This window comes from Vicia villosa, linkage group LG5 (assembly GCF_029867415.1).
Source record: "Vicia villosa cultivar HV-30 ecotype Madison, WI linkage group LG5, Vvil1.0, whole genome shotgun sequence".
Taxonomy (NCBI): Eukaryota; Viridiplantae; Streptophyta; class Magnoliopsida; order Fabales; family Fabaceae; genus Vicia; species Vicia villosa.
Window position 1 is genome coordinate 62,048,788 of NC_081184.1, and position 20,306 is coordinate 62,069,093.

Genomic DNA, 20,306 nt, shown 5'->3' on the forward strand with positions numbered 1-20,306 from the left:
GAAGAAGTAGGCCCGATATGTCCAAAAAGATCAAAGACGAGGTTGAGAAGCAATTCAATGATGGCTTTCTGAAAGTTGTAAGTTATCCTCCTTGGATAGCTAACATCATGCCTGTGCCTAAAAAAGACGGGAAAGTCAGAATGTGTGTAGACTACAGAGATCTGAATCGGGCAAGCCCCAAAGATGATTTCCCTTTATCTCACATCGATGTACTGGTTGACAATACTACACAATGCAAGGTATTCTCCTTTATGGATGGATTCTCAGGATACAATCAAATCAAGATGGCGCCCGAAGACATGGAAAAAACAACCTTTACAACACCCTGGGGAACCTTTTGTTACAAAGTGATGCCCTTTGGTTTAAAGAATGCAGGAGCAACATATCAGCGCGCAATGGTAGCTCTGTTCCATGATATGATTCATCAGGAAATAGAGGTTTATGTGGATGATATGATTGCAAAGTCCAACACCGAAGAAGAACATCTGGGTCATCTGCACAAGCTGTTTGACAGACTCAAGAAGTACAGATTGCGACTGAATCCAAACAAGTGTACCTTTGGAGTAAGATCCGGTAAACTCTTAGGTTTCATCGTCAGCAGCAAAGGTATTGAAGTTGATCATGCCAAGGTCAAAGCCATTCAAGAAATGCCCATACCCCGTACCGAGAAACAAGTAAGAGGATTCTTGGGACGTCTGAACTACATCGTCAGATTTATTGCCCATATGACTACTACTTGTGTGCCAATCTTCAAACTGTTGAAGAAAGATCAAGTGGAAAGATGGAACGACAATTGTCAATTAGCCTTTGATAAAATCAAAGAATATCTTCAAAAACCGCCAATCTTGTTACCACCAGTGGAAGGAAGACCTCTGATAATGTATCTAACTATGTTAGAAGATTCAATGGGGTGTGTACTGGGGCAACATGACGAATCTGGCCGAAAGGAGCATGCAATCTACTATCTTAGCAAAAAGTTTACCGATTGTGAAACAAGATACTCACTGCTCAAGAAAACTTGCTGTGTCTTGGCATAGGCGCCTCGCCGACTAAGACAGTATATGCTAAACCATACCACTTTCCTGATCTCCAAAATGGATCCTAATATGTGTTTGAAAAACCTGCTCTCTCTGGAAGAATAACAAGATGGCAAATGATCTTAACAGAGTATGACATCCAGTACACTTCACAAAAAGCGATCAAAGGAAGTGTGGTAGCTGATCATCTGGCTCATCAAGCAGTGGGTGATTATCAAGCATTGAACTTTGACTTCCCAGATGAAGATATTATGGTAGTTACTGACTACAAACAACCAGGACCAGAGGAAGGACCCAATCCAGGATCCTGATGGACTATGGTTTTTGACGGAGCCTCTAATGCGCTTGGCAATGGCATCGGAGCTGTGATCATTTCTCCTACAGGAGGACATACACCATTCACTGCCAGATTATGTTTCAATTGCACTAACAATATAGCCGAGTATGAAGCATGTATTCTGGGTCTCACAGCTGCAATCGATCTAAGAATCAAGTTCCTGGAGGTCTATGGGGACTCGGCCCTTGTGATTTATCAAGTCAAAGAGGAATGGGACACGAAGCACCCGAATCTAATTCCATACAAAGAATATGTGATGAGTTTGATTCCTTATTTTGAAGAAATCACTTTTGAACACATCCCACGAGAAGAAAATCAACTAGCTGATGCTTTAGCTACCATGTCATCTATGTTCAAAGTCAGGTGGGACAATGAGGCGCCAATGATCACCATTTACAGACAAGATGAACCAGGCTATTGCAATGATATTGATACCGAAGGAGTGGAAGAAAAACCATGGTTCCATGAAGTAAAAAGATATCTCGAAGCTCAGGAGTACCCTGAAGGGGCATCCATTAACGATAGAAAGTTTCTAAGAAGATTTGCCGCCAAATTATTTCTAAGTAATGGAATCCTGTACAAACGCAACCATGACTCGACTTTGCTTCGTTGTGTAAATAAGAAGGAAGCGGAACAAATTATGGAAGACATACACGATGGTGCTTTTGGTAATCATTCAAGTGGACATACTGTGGACCTCCGATTTTTTTTAATACCGGGCCATACCTCTGATCTGTAGAGATACGTGAACTGACTCTTTTTTGTCGCTTAATGCTTTCGCATTTTGAAAATTCACAGAGTCGCCACCGACCTTTTATTTTATCCAATTAAGGAAAGGTTTATAAAAGACACAGAAAAAAGACCTTTAAGAAATTCTGGGTAAGGGGGTAGGTTATACAAAGGGAAGGTGTTAGCACCCTTTGTATCCATGGTTATCCATGGGCTCTTAAGTTTGCTTAGCTCACTTGTTTTTCGATCACTTTTCAATTGCTCTGAAATTGCTCATATGTGGTTTCAAATACTTTTGTAAATTGAATTTTGTAATGATCCGTGTGTGGATGTATACAAAATGCTTGTTTATCTTTCGAAAGATGTTTTGAAAAGAACGTTAACTTTGTAATAATCCGTGTTTGGATGTATACAAAGTATTGTCTTTTTTGAAAGTTTTGAAAAATCAACAGTGTATGAGAATTTTGTTTGTTTTGATTTGAGCAAGCAAACTAGGAGGTCTACCCTGAGTTGTAAGGTCTTTATCCTATTTCCTTTAAAAATCTATCCTTTCACCGGATATAAAAGCAAGGTTCGATTTTGTACTCGAAACAGTAAAATTTGACTTTGATTTTGAAAGATTGAGAAGGGATTTCCTGAAGAGGTGCAAGTGTGATTGTGATTGGATTCAGATATTTATCTTTGAAGTTAGTGATCTAACGGTTCAATTTTATCTTTGACATACACGCAGTTTATATGTGCTGGAAATTAAAATGCGGAAATGTAAAGTGCGGAGAGTAAATCTACGCTATTACATCGATTGTGCAGGAAATGTAAACTAGCCTATTTACATGAATTTGACATCCTATACATTTATCTAGGAATTTAAATTGCAAGAAAAATAAAAGGCATGTTTTTGGATTTTTTTTATGATTGATTTTAATTATAATTAATGCATGATTAATTAAATTAAAATGAAGAAAAAAGATGGAAATATATTTAAACCTAGAAATTAAGTTTGAAATATATACAAAATATTTGTTAATTAATTTTAAAACAAAACTAATTTTTTTGAATTTTTGAAATTGATTTGAAATTGATTTAAGTTAATTAAAACATAATTATGCAAATAATTATACAAATAATTAAAACTTAAAAAGAAAATTATTCAAAATATGTACAAAATTAGTTTATAATATATAAACCATATTTAATATAAAGAACAATTTTTTTGATGATTTTTTGATTGGTTAGAATAATTAAAAAGCAAATATATAAATATATACTAATTAATTATGCAAAAATATTAAAATTTTGAAGAAAATAAAATATTTTTATTTCAGAAAATAATATATTATTTTAGAAGTCTAAAAATATTTTTTGTGTATTTTTTGGATTTTTAAAACTATTTTTAATTAATTTAACAAAGAAATTAAAATAAAATAGAAAATAAAATAGAAAATAAAAGGGATACTTATCCTGTGTGGTGGTTTATGAGGGAGCGTGATAAGCTGTGTAATCTGGTGCGTTAGATGAAGAATTGATGGAAATCTATGGCCCAGATGCGTGGGCACATGGTATACATGCGTGGGAGTGATCACGTGGGATCACAAAGACTTTCAACAAGTCTGTTGGGCCCCACCATGCACATGTGGCTAGCGAGACTTGCTGACCAGCGAATGGGAAGCGCCAGAAATGCCACGCGTGCTGGTCAATGTTTCCAACTCACTATTCATCTTCTTCAACCTCTTACCTATGGATTTAGCTGCGGATTTAGCTGCAGCATTACCTGCGGATTTTGTTTCAAATTTCCATGCTTCTGAAAACCTACAAAAACAACCATGAGCAAAAACAAAAGGGACCCAGATCGACTTAAAATCACCTCCTGAACACGATGGTGGTGTTAGTTTGGCTATTTGAGCGCTGTAGCTATGGGTTCGAAGAGATTAAAGTTTAAACATGCATGAACATTCATCAATGGTGTTAAGCAATATTCACGTGGAAACCAACATGTTAAAGCCCAGACCTGCCTTATAGGACCTCATTAACTTATTAGAATGATTAGTTTATATTGAGGTTAGTTAAATATATGAAAACGAAAGTTGGTCATGTATGAATATGAACAACACTTATGCATGTGATACGACTCTCATGGGACCACACAAAGGGCTTATTCTTACTTTATATGATCTTAGAAGATGATTGGAATGATTGTTTTGTATTGATATTGATTGGAAATATGAAATTGAAAATTACAAAGTTATGGAATTTTGAGAGAAGTTTGATGTGTTTCTATGCTATGCTTGCTATATTTTCGTGGGTGTCTTCCTTACATTGAAGTATACTAGCCTATTTATAAGCCAAGGGCTGCTTAAAAACTAAGCTAAAAGCATTGATGAGCTTTGTTGAAACTTTGATTTTTAAATATTAAAAATCTTTGAAAACTTGACCAAGTCACCTTGCCTTTACTTCTCTTGCCTTGCTCTTCAATCTTCTGCAGAAAGAGGAAGATTCTTTGAGGTGAGTCATGCTTGATTTGTAAGCTACCATTTATCCATGCATTTTCCTTTTAATTTTAATCTTAAAGTAAGATAAAATCATGCAAAAATGGATAAAAAAAGGTATGGGCTTAGTCTTGGTCGTGGGAGGCCCATAGTAACATGGAAATGATGTTTGAATGCTGAAAACTTGGCCCCATTTGGAAAAAATGCAATTTTGAACAATGTTGATTTCATGTATTTTCCCAAAATTTAGCCAACTTCAACAAGGTGTAAATCCTTCAATTTTTGTCATATGAAGGAGATCTTGCACTTTTAGAAACCTCAAAGAGTCCTCTAACCAATGTCTTTGGTCTCATGTCAAAATGATTTTTGAAGCTCCTTGTGTGTCCTTTTGAAAAAAGTGTCTTTTTGTTGACTTTGAAAATGACCTGTAATGTCTTTGGTCATATTTTTCAAATGGTGAATCCAATGACCATGGGATCAATGGCATTTGAAAGATAATTGAATTTCCTTCAAAACAAGCTTTGGTTTGAATTTTTTGGATGAAGGATGAGAGAGTTATGATCAGTCAAAGTTGAGTTGACTTTTCAGGCAAAAACCCTAATTTTGAATCTTAGGGTTTTGTTGGTTTTTGATCTTTCCTTGATGAATTATGATCATCCAATGATCAAATGATGAATCCTTTGACAAAATATGGACTTTGACAAAAAATTTCATTTTTGACTGTCTGTTGACTTTTTGGTCAAACGGGTCGTCTGTTGACTGTTTGAGCTGCTGACGGTGCGTCTGAGTGAATTGAAGTTTGAAAATTTGTATGATGGTACTTTGAGATATATGGATGTGTATGAAATCCATTTGAGCTCTCAAAAACTTGTTGCTCCTGTAAAAACAAGAAAAACCCTGATTAGGGACTGTTTGTGTAGGAGACAGTTAAGCGTACCTGATTTTTGTGCAGTGTTGAGTCTCTGCTAATCGCGTGATATTCAGAAGACTTCTAGCACAAAGATCTTGGAATTTTGAATTGTGAAAGATTGATTTGATTGATGGTACAAAACACTGAGAATTGTACTGCCAGCAGTTTGGCTGTCGACTGACTGTTCAGGTATTGACGTAGCAGTTAGAGTGAAAAATCAACAGTCAAAGTTAATTTTCTTTTTTGTTGTTGTTTTTTGTTTTTGTTTTATGTGAAAAATGAAATTTTATTTACATGACTTGTTAGAAAAACAAAGACATAATAAATAACTAATGTTTACTGTTACCAGTACAGTCTGAGTTTCCTGATTTTGCGCCTGCAAAAAGATTTAACTCTGTACCAATTGTGTCAGTACTATTTATCTGTAAATAAATAAATAGCATGTGTGAAGTAATAAACAGTATTTGGAGTTTGCGTAAGAATAAATTCAACTGCAAGCCAAATTACTGTATAAGAAAGATTCTAAAAACTAAGTATTTCATATGTCAGGATATTTGTTGAAATAAAAATCCATGATTATATGAGACCCTTAATTTTCAGATTGGAGTTTTCTTGAAAAATATGTGGGCAAATTTTGGGGTATAACACATACAATGGCTAAAAAGATCTTAAGAGCAGGCTATTACTGGTCTACCATGGAGACAGACTGCCATCATCACTCCAGAACTTGTTACAAAGGCCAGATATATGCCGACAAAGTACATGTACCTCCAGTCCCATTAAACGTCCTGACGGCTCCTTGGCCTTTTGCAATGTGGGGTATTGATATGATTGGAGAAATCAAACCTACTGCCTCCAACGGACATCGCTTTATCCTGGTCGCTATTGACTACTTCACAAAGTGGGTAGAAGCAGCCTCGTTTGCTTCAGTTTCCAAGAATGTTGTGGCCCGGTTTATCAAGCATAATCTCATTTGTCGGTATGGCATCCCTGAAAGGATCATCACAGACAATGGCACAAATTTAAACAACAGGATGATTACTAAACTCTGCACGTAATTCCAGATCAAACATCATAATTCCACTCCATATCGACCAAAGATGAATGGCGCGGTGGAAGCTACTAACAAGAACATCAAGAAGATCATACAAAAGATGACAGTAACCTACAAATACTGGCATTAGATGTTACCTTTTGCTCTTCATGGTTATCGCACCTTAGCACGTACCTCAACAGGGGGCAACTCCATTTTCCTTAGTCTATGGTATGGAGGCAGTTCTCCCAATTGAAATTCAAATTCCTTCCCTAAGGATTATGAAAGAAGCTGATCTAGACGAAGACGATTGGATTCAGACTCGGTTGTACCAGATAAACTTGATTGATGAGAAGAGGCTCGCAGCTATTTGTCATGGTCAGTTGTACCAGAAACGTATGATCAAAGCCTTCAACAAGAAAGTCAAAAGTCAGGCATACCAAATCGGTGATTTGGTTGTCAAACGTATCATCCTACCACAAGGTGACCCCAGGGGCAAGTGGACTCCCACTTATGAGGGACCGTTTGTAATCAAGAAAGTATTCTCCGGCGGAGCCATGTTGCTTACTACTATGGATGGCGAGGATTTCCCACACCCTGTAAATGCGGACATAGTCAAAAAGTACTTCGCTTAAAGAAAAGCTCGAAAAGTTGAAAACCCGAAAGGGCGACTTAGCAAAAAATGAGCGTCTCGGTGGATTGAAAACCTGAAAGGGCGATCCAAGCAAAGTTAGAAACTAAATAAATAATTATCCCGATAGGTTGAAAACCTGAAAAGGCAGCCTAGGCAAAAGTTAGGGAATAAAGCGTACGACTATGTCCCGTTTGGCTACCTACTCACCTTCAAGGTTCAACACATCAAAGGTACTAATCAGTCCAATCACTTTCTTCCAACAAGTGAGGGATGAGATACTCGAAGACAGATTGGCAATAGCAGAGTCGAAACTTGACTGGATTGTTTTCACATAGCTATTTCCCTTTATAAATACTTTTCAAAGTTTTATGACAATTTCCTACTACTAGGATTTTTGCCTCCTTGTACTAATCCGCCTATTATGGCTCTCTTTCAAAATCAATACAGTTCATGCTCAAAATCAATGTTTTCACTTTTTCTGTTTTGAATACGTAAACGTCCCAATGATAATTTTTGAATGAACATATGCATTTGAATATGACTGATGTTTATAAGAAAAACAGGAATTGTATTCAGGTAACGTCCTAATCATCTAGATATTATCCCGAAACCGGCATCGGAAGAAAAGTTCCCCAACAGAGATGCATTTCTCAACAAATTCCTCAATGAGATTTTTCTCTCCAACAAAGTGGTTCGAGAAATCTTATTCCCCAACAGAGCATCCTGGTCCGTAAGGAAGTTCCCCAGCTGAGTGTACTCGAACAAGATAGCAAAGATCATCAACAATCATAATGCCTTCGTTTCTAGAATAGCAAGCAGGGATTTATTTTCCCAACCAGAAGTTTGATACGCTCTAACTTGCATAAGTCATACATCATACGCATATTCATACATAGCATATAATGTTTCATGACAAACACATCCATAACATGCACGTTTCTCATTTGAGAATCTCAACATATACATTACATGCATCATGACATTGCATGTCACTAACTTGATTTTTTTCAGGTGGACGAATATCCTCAGCGAAGTTATTCTTAATCACATGCAGTGTTCCCCTGGATTCTATTCAGACGAACATTCCTCTCAGATATAATCAAGCCAAAGATTCGAACTGAAGGGATCTCTCTTTCCAAACCACCTATCAACTCAAAACAAGCAACACAGATCTAAGTCGATACCTCAGACGGTTCCTTAATGGTCTACCTTCAGATCTAAGTCGATACCTTGGACGGTTCCTTCATGATCTACCTTCAGATCTAAGTCGATACCTTAGACAGTTCCTTAAAGCAATCAATCTTCAAGATCCAAAGCGGATACCTCAGACGGTTCCACAATGATCAACCTTCATAGATCTAAAGCTGATACCTCAGACGGTTCCACATAGATCAACTTTCAAAATCTAAAGCGGAAAAACTTTGGACAGTTCCGTAACGATCAGCCTCCAAGACTTAAAGCGGTAACCTCGGACGGTTTCGAAACGGTCAACGCAGAGGTTTTCAAATCCTTCATCAAGATATAATCAATGGATTCATTCTGATGAACAAACCATCAACACATTTGCTAGATGGCAGCTGAAAGCCCATCTTTGGTAATGTTGTGATCTGCCAACAACATTTCTCAGACAACATTCAAATGCAATTTCCAACATCACTTCCGGTGGAGGTAAGTGCAAATTTTCAGGGCATCTAAATATTCAATCATCTTCTACCTTCAGATTCCAAACAGTCTCTTCAGGTTTAAGAAGATTGAATAGGGGCAACCGTTATACCCCAAAATTTGCCCGCATCTTTTTCAGAAAGAAGGCAGCAGACTTCTGTCTAAAAATTGGGAGTTTCATATAATCTTGGATTTTATTTCATAAATATCCTGATTTTATGAATACTCGGTTTTTAGAATTTTTCTTATACGGTATTTTGGTTCGCTGTTGAATTTATTCTTACACAAACGCCAAATACTGTTTATCACTTCACACACGCTGTTTATTTGAGATTTATTTGCAGATAAATAGTACTGACGCAATTGGTACAGAATTAAATTTTGCAGGCGCAAAGTCCGAGGATTCAGACTGTACTGGTAACAAGTAAATTATTATTAGTTTTTGTTTCCCACTAATTTTTGTACTATATTATTATTTTCAAAAATCGCTTCTATTATTTTCAAATCTCTTCCTTTCTTTTCAAATCTCTTTCTTTCAAATCAAATCCTAACTTTATTCTATACATCTCTCTTTTCAAACCCTACCATACACTTTCTTTCAAATCCTACTACCACTCAAATTTTCCTTTTTTGTACGGAATCACTTCATTCCCCAACGTCTCTCCTTCTTTTCACTCTATAAATACCTCTCATTTTTTCCATAAATTCTCACATCAAATTTCAACTCATTTTTCAAACTTCTACCTCATATTTTCTCTTCTTCCCCGACAAAAATGGCAAAGTGGATGGATACGTGTTTTCTTATGGTCATCACTGTTTTAGTGGTGATCATGTCCTTTTTCTGTCTGCATAGTCCTGAAAAATGCGGACCTGGGTTGCTTACACTCCCGATCATCTATATGTTGTTATTTATAGCATGGGTTTTTAATCGTCATTTTTAAAGTTTGTCGTATCTTTTGTTTTCAAATAATGTACCGTTCATTATATTTGTCGTACTGTTCATTATATTATGTAATATTTGTACTGTTAGTATTAAATGTCGTACTATCTGTTATACTGTCGTTTAATTATCAAGATAATATTATGTGTGTTTTCTGCTAGTTAAATATTTATTTTACTGTGCATTAAATATTTTTCAAGGTTATTTCGGTAATTTCGTTCGCGTACAGTATTTTTTGTTTATTTATTATGTTTGTGTTTTTCTAACAACTCATGTAAATAAATTTTCACCATTAACACAACAAAAAAAAACAAAAAGAAAAAATTAACTTTAACTGTTGAATTTTCACTTTAACTGTTATGTTAATGCCCGGACAGCCAGTTGACAGTCAAACCCGCTGACAGCATGATTCTCCGTGTTTTGTACCATCAATCAAATAAATCTTTTGCATTTCAAAATTTCAAGATTTTTGTTCTAGAAGTCTTCTGATAATCACATGATCAGCAGAGACTCAACACTGCACAAAAATCAGGTACGCTTAACTGTCTCCTACACAAATAGTCCCTAACTTGGGTTTTTATTTTTTTTTCAGGAGAACAAGTTTTTTGAGACCTCAAATGGATTTCATGGACCTCCATATGTCTCAAAGTACCACCATAAAAATTTTCAAACTTCAATTCACTCAGACGCACAGTCAGCAGCTCAAACAGTCAACAGACGACCAATTTGACCGAAAAGTCAACAGACAGTCAAAAATGAAATTTTTTGTCAACATCCATATTTTGTCAAAAGATTCATCATTTGATCAATGGTTGATCATAATTCATCAAGAAAATATCAAAAATCAACAAAACCATAAGTTTCAAAATTAGGGTTTTCTACTAAAAAGTCATCTGAACTTTGACCGGCCATAACTCTCTCCTCGTTCACTCAAAAAATTCCAAACAAAGCTTGCTTTGAAGGAAATTCAACTATCTTTCAAATGCAATTGATCCCATGGTCATTGGATTCACCATTTGAAAAATAAGAGCTCAGACATTACAGGTCATTTTCAAAGTCAACAAAAAGTGGTTTTTTGTCAAAGGCCATAACATCAAGATAACTTCTCCAAATGAAAAAAAGTTTCCAAAGTAGCTTGTAAAGGACATCTTAAGGTTTATAAAAAGTACAAGAACTCTTTCATATGATCAAAATTGAGGGAGATATGCCTTGTTGAAGTTGGCTATTTTTTGGGAAAATGCATGAAACCAACATTGATCAAAAATGTTTTTTTCCAAAAGAGGCAAAGTTTTCATGATCCAAACATGATTCTAATGATGCTAAGGGCCTCCCACGACCAACCTAAGGCCCATAACATTTGTATTTCTTTTTTGGTTTAATTTTATTACATTTAAAGTTAAATTAAAAAAGAAATGGTGAAAGATAATGGTACAATGCTTTGATCTTAGGCTAAAGCCATCAAGAATGATTCAACTCTGCAGCATGAAGGTACATAGCAGGCCTAGAGCAAGAGGGATGAAGAAAATCAAGCCATGGTCAAAAAATCAAAGATTTTTAATATTAAAAAATCAAAAGTTCAAAAAGCAATCAATGCTTCTTAGCTTAGCTTTGCAGCACCTCCATTGCTTATAAATGAAGTAGAACACTTCATCAACAACACACACACGAAAATCCACCAAGAGAATAGCTAAGAAGTTCACAAAATTCTACAAAAAATATCAAAACTTTGTAATTTTCGTTTTTATAGATCCAACCACTATCAATATAAAATAATCATTCTAATCATCTCCTGGGACCTAATATAGTAAGTTGGGATCATTAATCATGGTTACATGTTCATAAATCTTATGCTTCGAAAGTTACATATTCATGCATATTATCAACTTTTAATATCTTCATGATAATCGTGTTTAAATGAAAGCTAATGCCTTTGCTATCTTTTTGAGATCATATGGAGTAGATTCAACGTATTACATGTGAACTTAAAGCCTTGAGTCATGGTGTGCCATGGTTGAAGCTCAAAGCTTCAACCTTTTCGTTTTCATACCTAACATGGCCAAATGAAAAAACTAACATCATCATTGGATTCAAGAGGTCTTGTCTAGTAAATCTGGGATCTTGTTGTTTTTATTTCACGCGTTTTTTTTTAGGTTTCAAAATCCAGAAATTCGAAGGTGGAAATCCGCAGGTAAAACTGCAGGAAAATGCGTAGCAAAATCCGCAGGTACCATTGAAGAAGATGATGAATAGTGGAGAAGACTCTTTGACCAGCACGCGTGGCATATCCCACTCTTTCTATTCGCTAGTCAGCTTCACGTGGGTCCCACCTGGAAATCTTGAATGCTGACTTATCCTATGTTGCTTCTCTATCCACGTGCACCATGTGACTTCAAATCTGAACCATAAGATCACCTAGTAATCTGATCCAACGCCCTAGCATGCGCAACCACACCATAGTCCATCATAAATCATCACACCAGATTATAAATATTATATTTTCTATTTTATTTAATATAACTTGCAAAATTAATTTAAAATAGTTTTAAAAATCAAAAAATATAATAAAAATATTTTTAGGTTGATAGATTAATATATATTTTTTTTGACATAAAAATATTTTATTTTTCTTTATATTTAAAATATTTTGTTTAATTATTTGTATAATTATTTGTATAATTATATGTTAATTATCTTAATAAATTTCCAAGACAACTTCAAAATTCAAAAAAAATTAGTTTTATTTTAAAAATAATTAACAAGCAATATGAACATATTTTAGACTTAATTTTTAGGTTTAAATTTTATTTCTACCTTTTTCTCATTTAATTAAATTAATTATGCATTAATTCTAATTAAAATCAACCATACAAAAAAAAATCCAAAAATATTTCCTTTTATCTTATTGCAATTTAAATTCATAGATAAATGTATAGGTTGTTAAAATCATGTAAATAGCGTAGTTTACATTTCTCGCACAATCGATGTAATAGCGTAGATTTACTTTCCGCATTTTACATTCCCACACTTTAAATTTCTGTACATATAAAACTGCGTGTATGTCAAAGATAATAACTGAAGCGTTAGATCACTAACTCCAAAGATAAAAATATCTGAACCAGAACACGATCACACTTGCACCTCTTAGGGTAATCCCTCTGTTACTCTTTTCAAAATCAATTCTACTGTTTCAAATACAAATCCAAACTTTTGTTTACATCCGGTCAAAGGAGAATTTTCTAAAAGAAATAGGAAAAGACCTTATAAGCTTAGGGTCGATCTCCTAATGGCTTGCTCAAATCAAACAAAACAACAAATGTCTCATATATCATTGTTTTTTCAAAACTTTCAAAAAAGACAACATTTTGTATATATCCAAACAAGGATCATTACGAAGTTAAAGATCTATTTTTTAAAATATCTTTCGAAAGATAAAACACTTTGTATACATCCGCACAAGGATCATTACAAAGTTAATTTGCAAAGGTATTTTAAGACCACATACAAGCATTTCAAGGCAAGACAAATGATTCAAACAAGTGAGCTAAGCAATTAAGAGCCCATGGATAACCATGGATACAAAGGGGTGCTAATACCTTCCCTTTGTATAACCTACCCCTGAACCCAAAATCTCTTAAAGGTCTTTTTCTGTTTCTTTTATATACCTTTCCTTAATTGGATAAAATAAAAGTCGGTGGTGACTCTCTGATTTTCAAAACTCAAAAATAAAAGAAGAGTCAGTTCGTATCTCACGAGAAAAAAACCGAGGACGACAATGTCTCTATCCTATCATGCGCACCAAACAGGCCCTTATAGTGTAACTTTATCATTTCTCTTATGAAAATTCAAATAAGACTCTATAGACTTTATTATGAAAATTCAAATATAGCTCTCAGATTTTGGAAATATGCACACACAATTAATTTATTTTTGAGTCACGTTCTAATGTTACGACTAAATTTATGTTTGATATGCATTTCCAAAATTTATCAAAAACATAAACTTGTGAACTTTATTTTGATACCCTTGACTTATGTGATCATGTTGAAGGAAGAAACATGTATTATTCATCCCTAATAAATTATCAGATTGTATTGAAATGAGATTCTTCTTGAAATTCGGTGAATAAACTACAAACTAATTTGAATTTACAAATGGTTTTTGCGAGTAACCAAGAAAATATCTCATAAATAATGTCTTCTTGAGACACTTCCATCTTACTTAGGAATGAAAAAAAATAAAAGGATGAAAAATAGGTAATATTATTATAAAGAATAGCGAAAGAAAAAAGATACATTCTTGAGACACTTCCATATTATCGAGGAATGAAAAAAAAATTATGGAGGAATGAAAAAAAAGAAGGATGAAGAATAAGTGAAGATTACAAAGAATAGCGGAAGGAAAATGGAAAAGGACGCAGACGATAACAAATAAAGTAAGATGTGTGTGATAATATAAGTTAGGCTTGGTTATCAGTAGGTTCCGGAAATGTACTTCTAAAATGAATTTAGTTATAAAATCGAGGCATTGTTAAAAAACAAATGAATTATGTGTGTTTGAAGTGCGTTCAAAAATACATATCGAGAATCTAAAAATATTTTTGTTTTTTCATGAGAATGTGGCAGTAAATCTTAGTGTCTTGTGCAATTCCTTTAATTTATTCACAATATAAAATTCTCTTTGCTTTGGAGAACTCAAACAAATATAATGTAGAAGATTGGAGAAAAAGAAGAAAGAGTTTCGAAAAGAAAAATATAGAGTAAAAGAATTAAGAAATTTTAATGGATTTAATTTTAGGGGTTTAATTTATTTTAATATAAATATCTTAGTTTGTAGAACTCACGAAGTATATCGAAGAAGTACGAGGGTTTTAAAAGATTTAGATAAAATTTGCAGTTGTTATCTATGATGTTGTTTGTCATAATAATTTTTTAAAAATAAAAGTATATTAATGATAATTATTTATATTAAGGGTTAAATATCTTTTACCCCCTGCTAAATGAGTGTGTTTTGGTTTGGCCCCCCTAATTTTTTTATTGCGTAGACCTTACCAAATAAAGATTCCAGCACTTTACACCCTGATCCATGTTTTTACCTAAGATCACAAGTTACCATCCTACGTGTCCGTTACATTTGCCACGTTGGAATGGCATCACCTAAGAAGCTTCTTCCTCGTTCCCAACTCCATTTTTTCCAATTTAAAACTCAGGAAGCCTAGCTTAAGTTTTTGTCTTCTACATCGTCACTAGTTCATCATCCCCTTCATTGCCAACTAGCCTAGGGTTACGTTTTCGTCTTCTACTTCGTCAACTGCGAGACATGGATCCAAGTAACAGACGTGGAAGCAACAATTCTTATGAGATTTCAAGCGTTCCCAAGTGTGGTTGTCGTCGGCCTATGAAGATGTGAGTCGCGAATACAGTGCAAAACAGAAATAGGAAGTATTGGAAATATCGTAATGTCGGGGTAAGGAGTTTCGTGATTTACGTATATAATTTGAATACAATTTTTATGCCATTGAATTATATGTGTTTTGTGTTTGCAGAATCTGAATTGCTGTGACTTGTTTATATGGGATGATGAACTTGCTCTAGCCATGAATGAATGCACAAATTGGTGAAGTTTGAATTGACAACAAAAAAGCTAGAAAAAGCCAAGTTGAAGATTTCTATTATGCAGTAGAAGAATTTTTAAATGAAACTGGCCTTATGGTTGTGTTGGATTTTGTTGGCAGTGGTGTACAAGTTTATGTAACAAAAGTGTAGAATTAGGATTTTGTTATTTTTTTGTAAAAGCTATCATGGATTTTCTTGTTACAAGTTATGTAAAATTCAATTAAGTTTATTAATGCAATATGTTATTTTCAAAGTAATATGTTGTTGTATACCAGATTGTTGGGTTTAAAAGTTATGTAATATGATGTTTTCAATGAGTTGATAAATGTTGAAATGAAGCCATAATAATGACAGAAGGCATAATAATGATAGAAGGAATAATTCAGTACATAACATTAGGCATAATCCTTTCACAAAATGTAGTAGACATTACATAAGGCATGAGCATTACACATAAGCCTTACATTGGCCATAAGCAAGATGTAGTACACAAAAGATTGGAAAATACATAAGGTCTGAGCATATTTAAAACACTTAAAAAGTTCCAACATACTAATCATAACATATTCATAATAAAGTCATAACATTATATTTCCTCACTTTCTTCCTTGCTCTTTGTGAACCTCTTCCCTCTTCTTCATCTATCATATACATAGGCGAGTCACTGTTTGATCCAGGCCCTGTGAATGGTTTTGGTTTTTTAAACTAGTTGATCTTAATTCTCTCACTAGACCTCCTTTTCAATGGCTTCACCTCTTTCCCTTTTTTTTTTTTGCTATTTTGGTAGCTTTGCATACTTCAGCAGGTTCCTGAGATGTGTTGATGTTTGATAGGCTTGAAATTATGTCATCAATTGTTTGAGAAGCATCAGTTTGAGTTACGGTAGTTTGAGTTGCATCATTTGGAATGGCATCCGTTTGAGTTGCATCAGTTGGAGTGGCATCATGTGGATTTGCAGCAGTTTGAGTGGCATCAGTTGGAATGACATCAGTTGGAATGGAATCAGTTTGAATGGCATCAGTTGGAGTGGCATCATTTTGATTTTCAACAGTTGGAACGACATCAGTTTAACTTGCAGTAGTTTGAGTGGCATCAGTTGGATTTCCATCAGCTTGAGTTGTAACATCTCCATCAGTTTGACTTGTAACAATTTGGGTTGGTTGTGTCTTGACCTTTTTCTATCAAAACACAACACAAATACATTTATATGGCATAACATACATATGTATCATATACTCATAACAAGTAGACAATTATATGAAATATATATTATACCTTTCTTTTGAGACCATTTGGATCCTAGTAGTGCTTTTACATGACTGTACACTATGACCAACCTTGTCACATTTTGCACATCTATAAGAAACACCTTGAAACATTTTTCTTGAACCTTCTTCACCACTCTCTCTAATCCTTATCTTTCTAGGACTCCCTGGACTTTTATTAAACATTGGTGGCAATAATTCTTCTGATTCTACCTCAGGCCACATATCCTGGCCATTAATTGGACTTACAGCAAAACCATAACACATTTTATATTTTTCTCTAGAATAACATTCATCTATAAAATCCTCAGGGTTTTGTTGTCTAAAACCTAATGCTGCTACAACATGCCTACAAGAAATGCCAACCAATTCCCAAAAGTTACATGTACACGACCTTTTGGAAATATCAACTATAAATTCCTAGTATTGAAAGAGTGTGTTACTTGAAATTGTTAATTCATTGCCCAAGTAGACAACCATTAGCCACTCATAACAACCTCATTGTCTAGTCTTTTCCTAGGAATGAAAGCTCATTCACCAAATCTTTTTTTTTTTGAAATTAGCATACAGATGCCTCAAGCACAACCTATGTTCTACCCTTTCATTCATCTCTTCAAAAACAGAAACTAGTCCCTGTAAAAATAAACTCATATCAGTACATAAATAACATGGAATTTTACTAACAGATAAAGGTAATACCACTGACCTTTTGTTGATCAGATATAAAAACATATCTCTTGTCCAACCCAATGTCTTCAATCATCAGGTCAATAAACCATCTCCATGTCTCCTTTGTTTCTGTTTCAACTACCCCAAATGCTAAAGGAAAATACTGGTCATTAGGTTCCCTACCCATAATAATTAGCAACGGACCCCCATATTTCATTTTTAGATGACAACCATCTACCCCAACAAAGGGTTTGCAACCATTAGTGAAACCCTTTTTGCAACCATCAAAACAAAAATAAAAAGCTCCAAACCTTGGTTGTATGGATGGATTTGGTCTGTTGACAGTAATACTTAAAAGGGTTAAATGGCTTTCACCCCCTGCAATAGTAGCGAGATTTGATTTACCCCCCTTTTTTTAAAAAAAATTGATTTACCCCCGTGTAATATTTGGGCACCCCCCCAAGCGTGTAAAAACGAGGGTGGTAAATCAAAAAAATATATTTTACAGGGGGTATTTTTCCCTCTTAGGGGGCAAAAGACTTACAATTTTAATATGATAGGGGGGTAATCCAATATTTTTTTAAAAGGGGGGTAAATCAAATCTCGCTACTATTGCAGGGGGGTGAAAGCCATTTAACCCTACTTAAAATATTCCCAGGATTAACTCTATGTACCTCAGCTGCATACCTCCTCAAATTAGCATATTGCTTGTCTGCATCTCCCTCTATAATCCTCTTTGCTGTGAGCTTTGCCTTCCATGCCCTAGCCACAGTGATACCAACAGAAAAATTCTACCTCATGTCTTGAATTATGTCACATATCCTGACACTCTAACATGTTTGCATCTTTTTAACCACAACTTTAGCCACCCACCTTGAGCTTGCAGATCTGTTATCTAAAACTCTAGCACATGTGTGTTTGTCAAATATTGTTTTTATAGCAAAAGCGTGCTTATGGCCCACTTTTGAACAAAGTTTTAAAAATCCACATTTGGCCCTACATTCTACCCTTACCATGTAGCTCTCGTTTTTCATAAAATTTATTTCCCTACCATTTAATATTGACCACTCACGTATTGCTTCTCTAAAGTCACCAAGACAATTGAATTCCATACCTCACTCAAATTTAAAATTCTTACTAAAATCCTCCTTCTTAAACTTTTCAAACTTTGGTACTTTCTCTTCATCTGATATATCAAGGTCTGAGCTATCCAATTCATCACTTACATATTCATCATCATCTTCCACATTTTTTATTTTTGAACCACTCATAAACCCAGCCAAGGAAGGTGCTTCATTAATAGGTACAATAACATCAATGCCTTCAAACCCATCAAGCAAGGCAGTGGAACGTTCATCCTCACTATCCCCAACCCTTCTACTCCATCTTCATCACATATATCCATCTCAACTATTTCATTCACACATCTAGGACTTCTTACTGACACTGAAATATCTACTACTTCATGCTCCACAAAGATTTCACCCTCAACCTCATTGGCACAAGAATATGCAGCAAAATCGTAACAATCATCATCACTCCTGATCTGGAAAAAGTTCGGATCAATTTCAATAACCTTAGTCCATACCCTATGTGTTCCTTGACTGTAACCCCATCCATTCAACATCTTCTTAATGCTATCCATTGTAAACTTATCAATGTGAATGTTACTAACTAATATCGTCACACCTCCCCTGTAAATCATAACCCCATCATTCATGCTCACAAATTCCCCTCCATGATGGAAAACAACACTGGATAATTGCTTATTTTGAAAATTTTAAAGAAAAAACGGATTAAGACCTAACCTTCGAAGACTATTTGTGACCTGGAAACACACAGATAAAAAAACAAACCTTTCGAGCTTTAGATACTTCTTCTTCCTCATGTATGTCCGATTTAGCTGCTTATGTAGCTTCGTTCGCTTGCTTTGCTACCTTCGATTTATTCGACTAGCTTGACTGTGTCGTCTTCTTCGTCTTCTTCACCATTTTCAAATTTTTTATTTTGTCTACAAATAAACCCTAGCTTTTCCAGGGGGTGGATTGAGAAATCTAAATTCCTACTTTAGGACCATGCCTTTTATAATCAGAGCAACGTGGCAAATTTTAAACAAACATGGCAATTGTAACGGACACGTAGGATGGTAACTTGTGATCTTAGGTAAAAATATAGATCAAGGTGAAAGTGCTAGAATCTTTATTTGGTAAGGTCTGCGCAATAAAAAATAATTTTTAGGGGGGAAAAACTAAAACACGCTCATTTGCCAGTGGGTAAAAGGTATTTAACCCTTATATTAATAAGTAAAAAAACATTTTTAAGTAAATTCGTCTCCTCTCCTAATTATCAAAAACTTAAAGTAATAATTGTTATAATTAATATACTTTACGTGTTTCCTAATAACTTTCATTTTGATCCAGAAAAGGGTTAAGTGATTTCATAAACTCATCAATTGTTAATTCATATTAGATTTTGTTTGAATTTTTTGATCCATAAAAGGGTTAAGTGATTTCATAAACTCATCAATTGTTAATTTATTTTAGATTCTGTTTGAATTTTTTGATCCATAAAAGGGTTAAGTGATTTCATAAACTCATCAATTGTTAATTTATTTTAGATTCTGTTTGAATTTTGAAAGTTGAATTTTTAGGGTTTTAGAGGACCACATTTATATTTTGATGTGTTTTATATTTTTAAAAAATAAAAAATAATTTATTAACATATACAATTGTATTTTTTAAATTTTTTTGTTAAATTATTAAATATATATCAAAATCAATGTTTCAAAAATAGGACTAAACCGGTTGGTTCAATCGGTTGGACTGTGAACTGGAGATGAATCCGGTTGGGTCAATCTTTCAAAATTGCTAGTGGGTCAAAATCGAAGAAGAACAAAAAACACTAGATTGAACCGTCCAAAACCATTCGAACCAGAGAACCGGAGTCGGTTTCGAAAAACCGTCCAGTTCAAAAAAATGCATCAAATTGACCTTTT

At 34.4% G+C, this 20,306-nt stretch overlaps 1 protein-coding gene across 1 annotated transcript; it reads right to left on the bottom strand.

The window, feature by feature from the left end:
* Positions 1 to 16,444: 16,444 nt before the first annotated feature.
* LOC131604734 (uncharacterized) lies at positions 16,445 to 18,327 on the bottom strand. The gene is made up of 6 exons (XM_058877157.1): positions 18,185 to 18,327; positions 17,986 to 18,073; positions 17,349 to 17,582; positions 17,211 to 17,275; positions 16,715 to 16,991; positions 16,445 to 16,555 (listed from the first exon to the last, which is right to left on the bottom strand). The coding sequence occupies exons 1-6, from the start codon at positions 18,325 to 18,327 to the stop codon at positions 16,445 to 16,447; spliced, it is 918 nt and encodes a 305-aa protein (XP_058733140.1).
* Positions 18,328 to 20,306: the final 1,979 nt, after the last annotated feature.

Coding starts and splice junctions, on each gene's coding strand:
- LOC131604734 (XM_058877157.1), bottom strand. CDS start 18,327: ATGGTAAGGGTAGAATGTAGGGCCAAATGTGGATTTTTAAAACTTTGT. Junction 18,074..18,184: donor AACAGATCTGCAAGCTCAAG/GTGGGTGGCTAA, acceptor CACTGTGGCTAG/GGCATGGAAGGCAAAGCTCA. Junction 17,583..17,985: donor TGAGGAGGTATGCAGCTGAG/GTACATAGAGTT, acceptor GGTTGCAAAAAG/GGTTTCACTAATGGTTGCAA.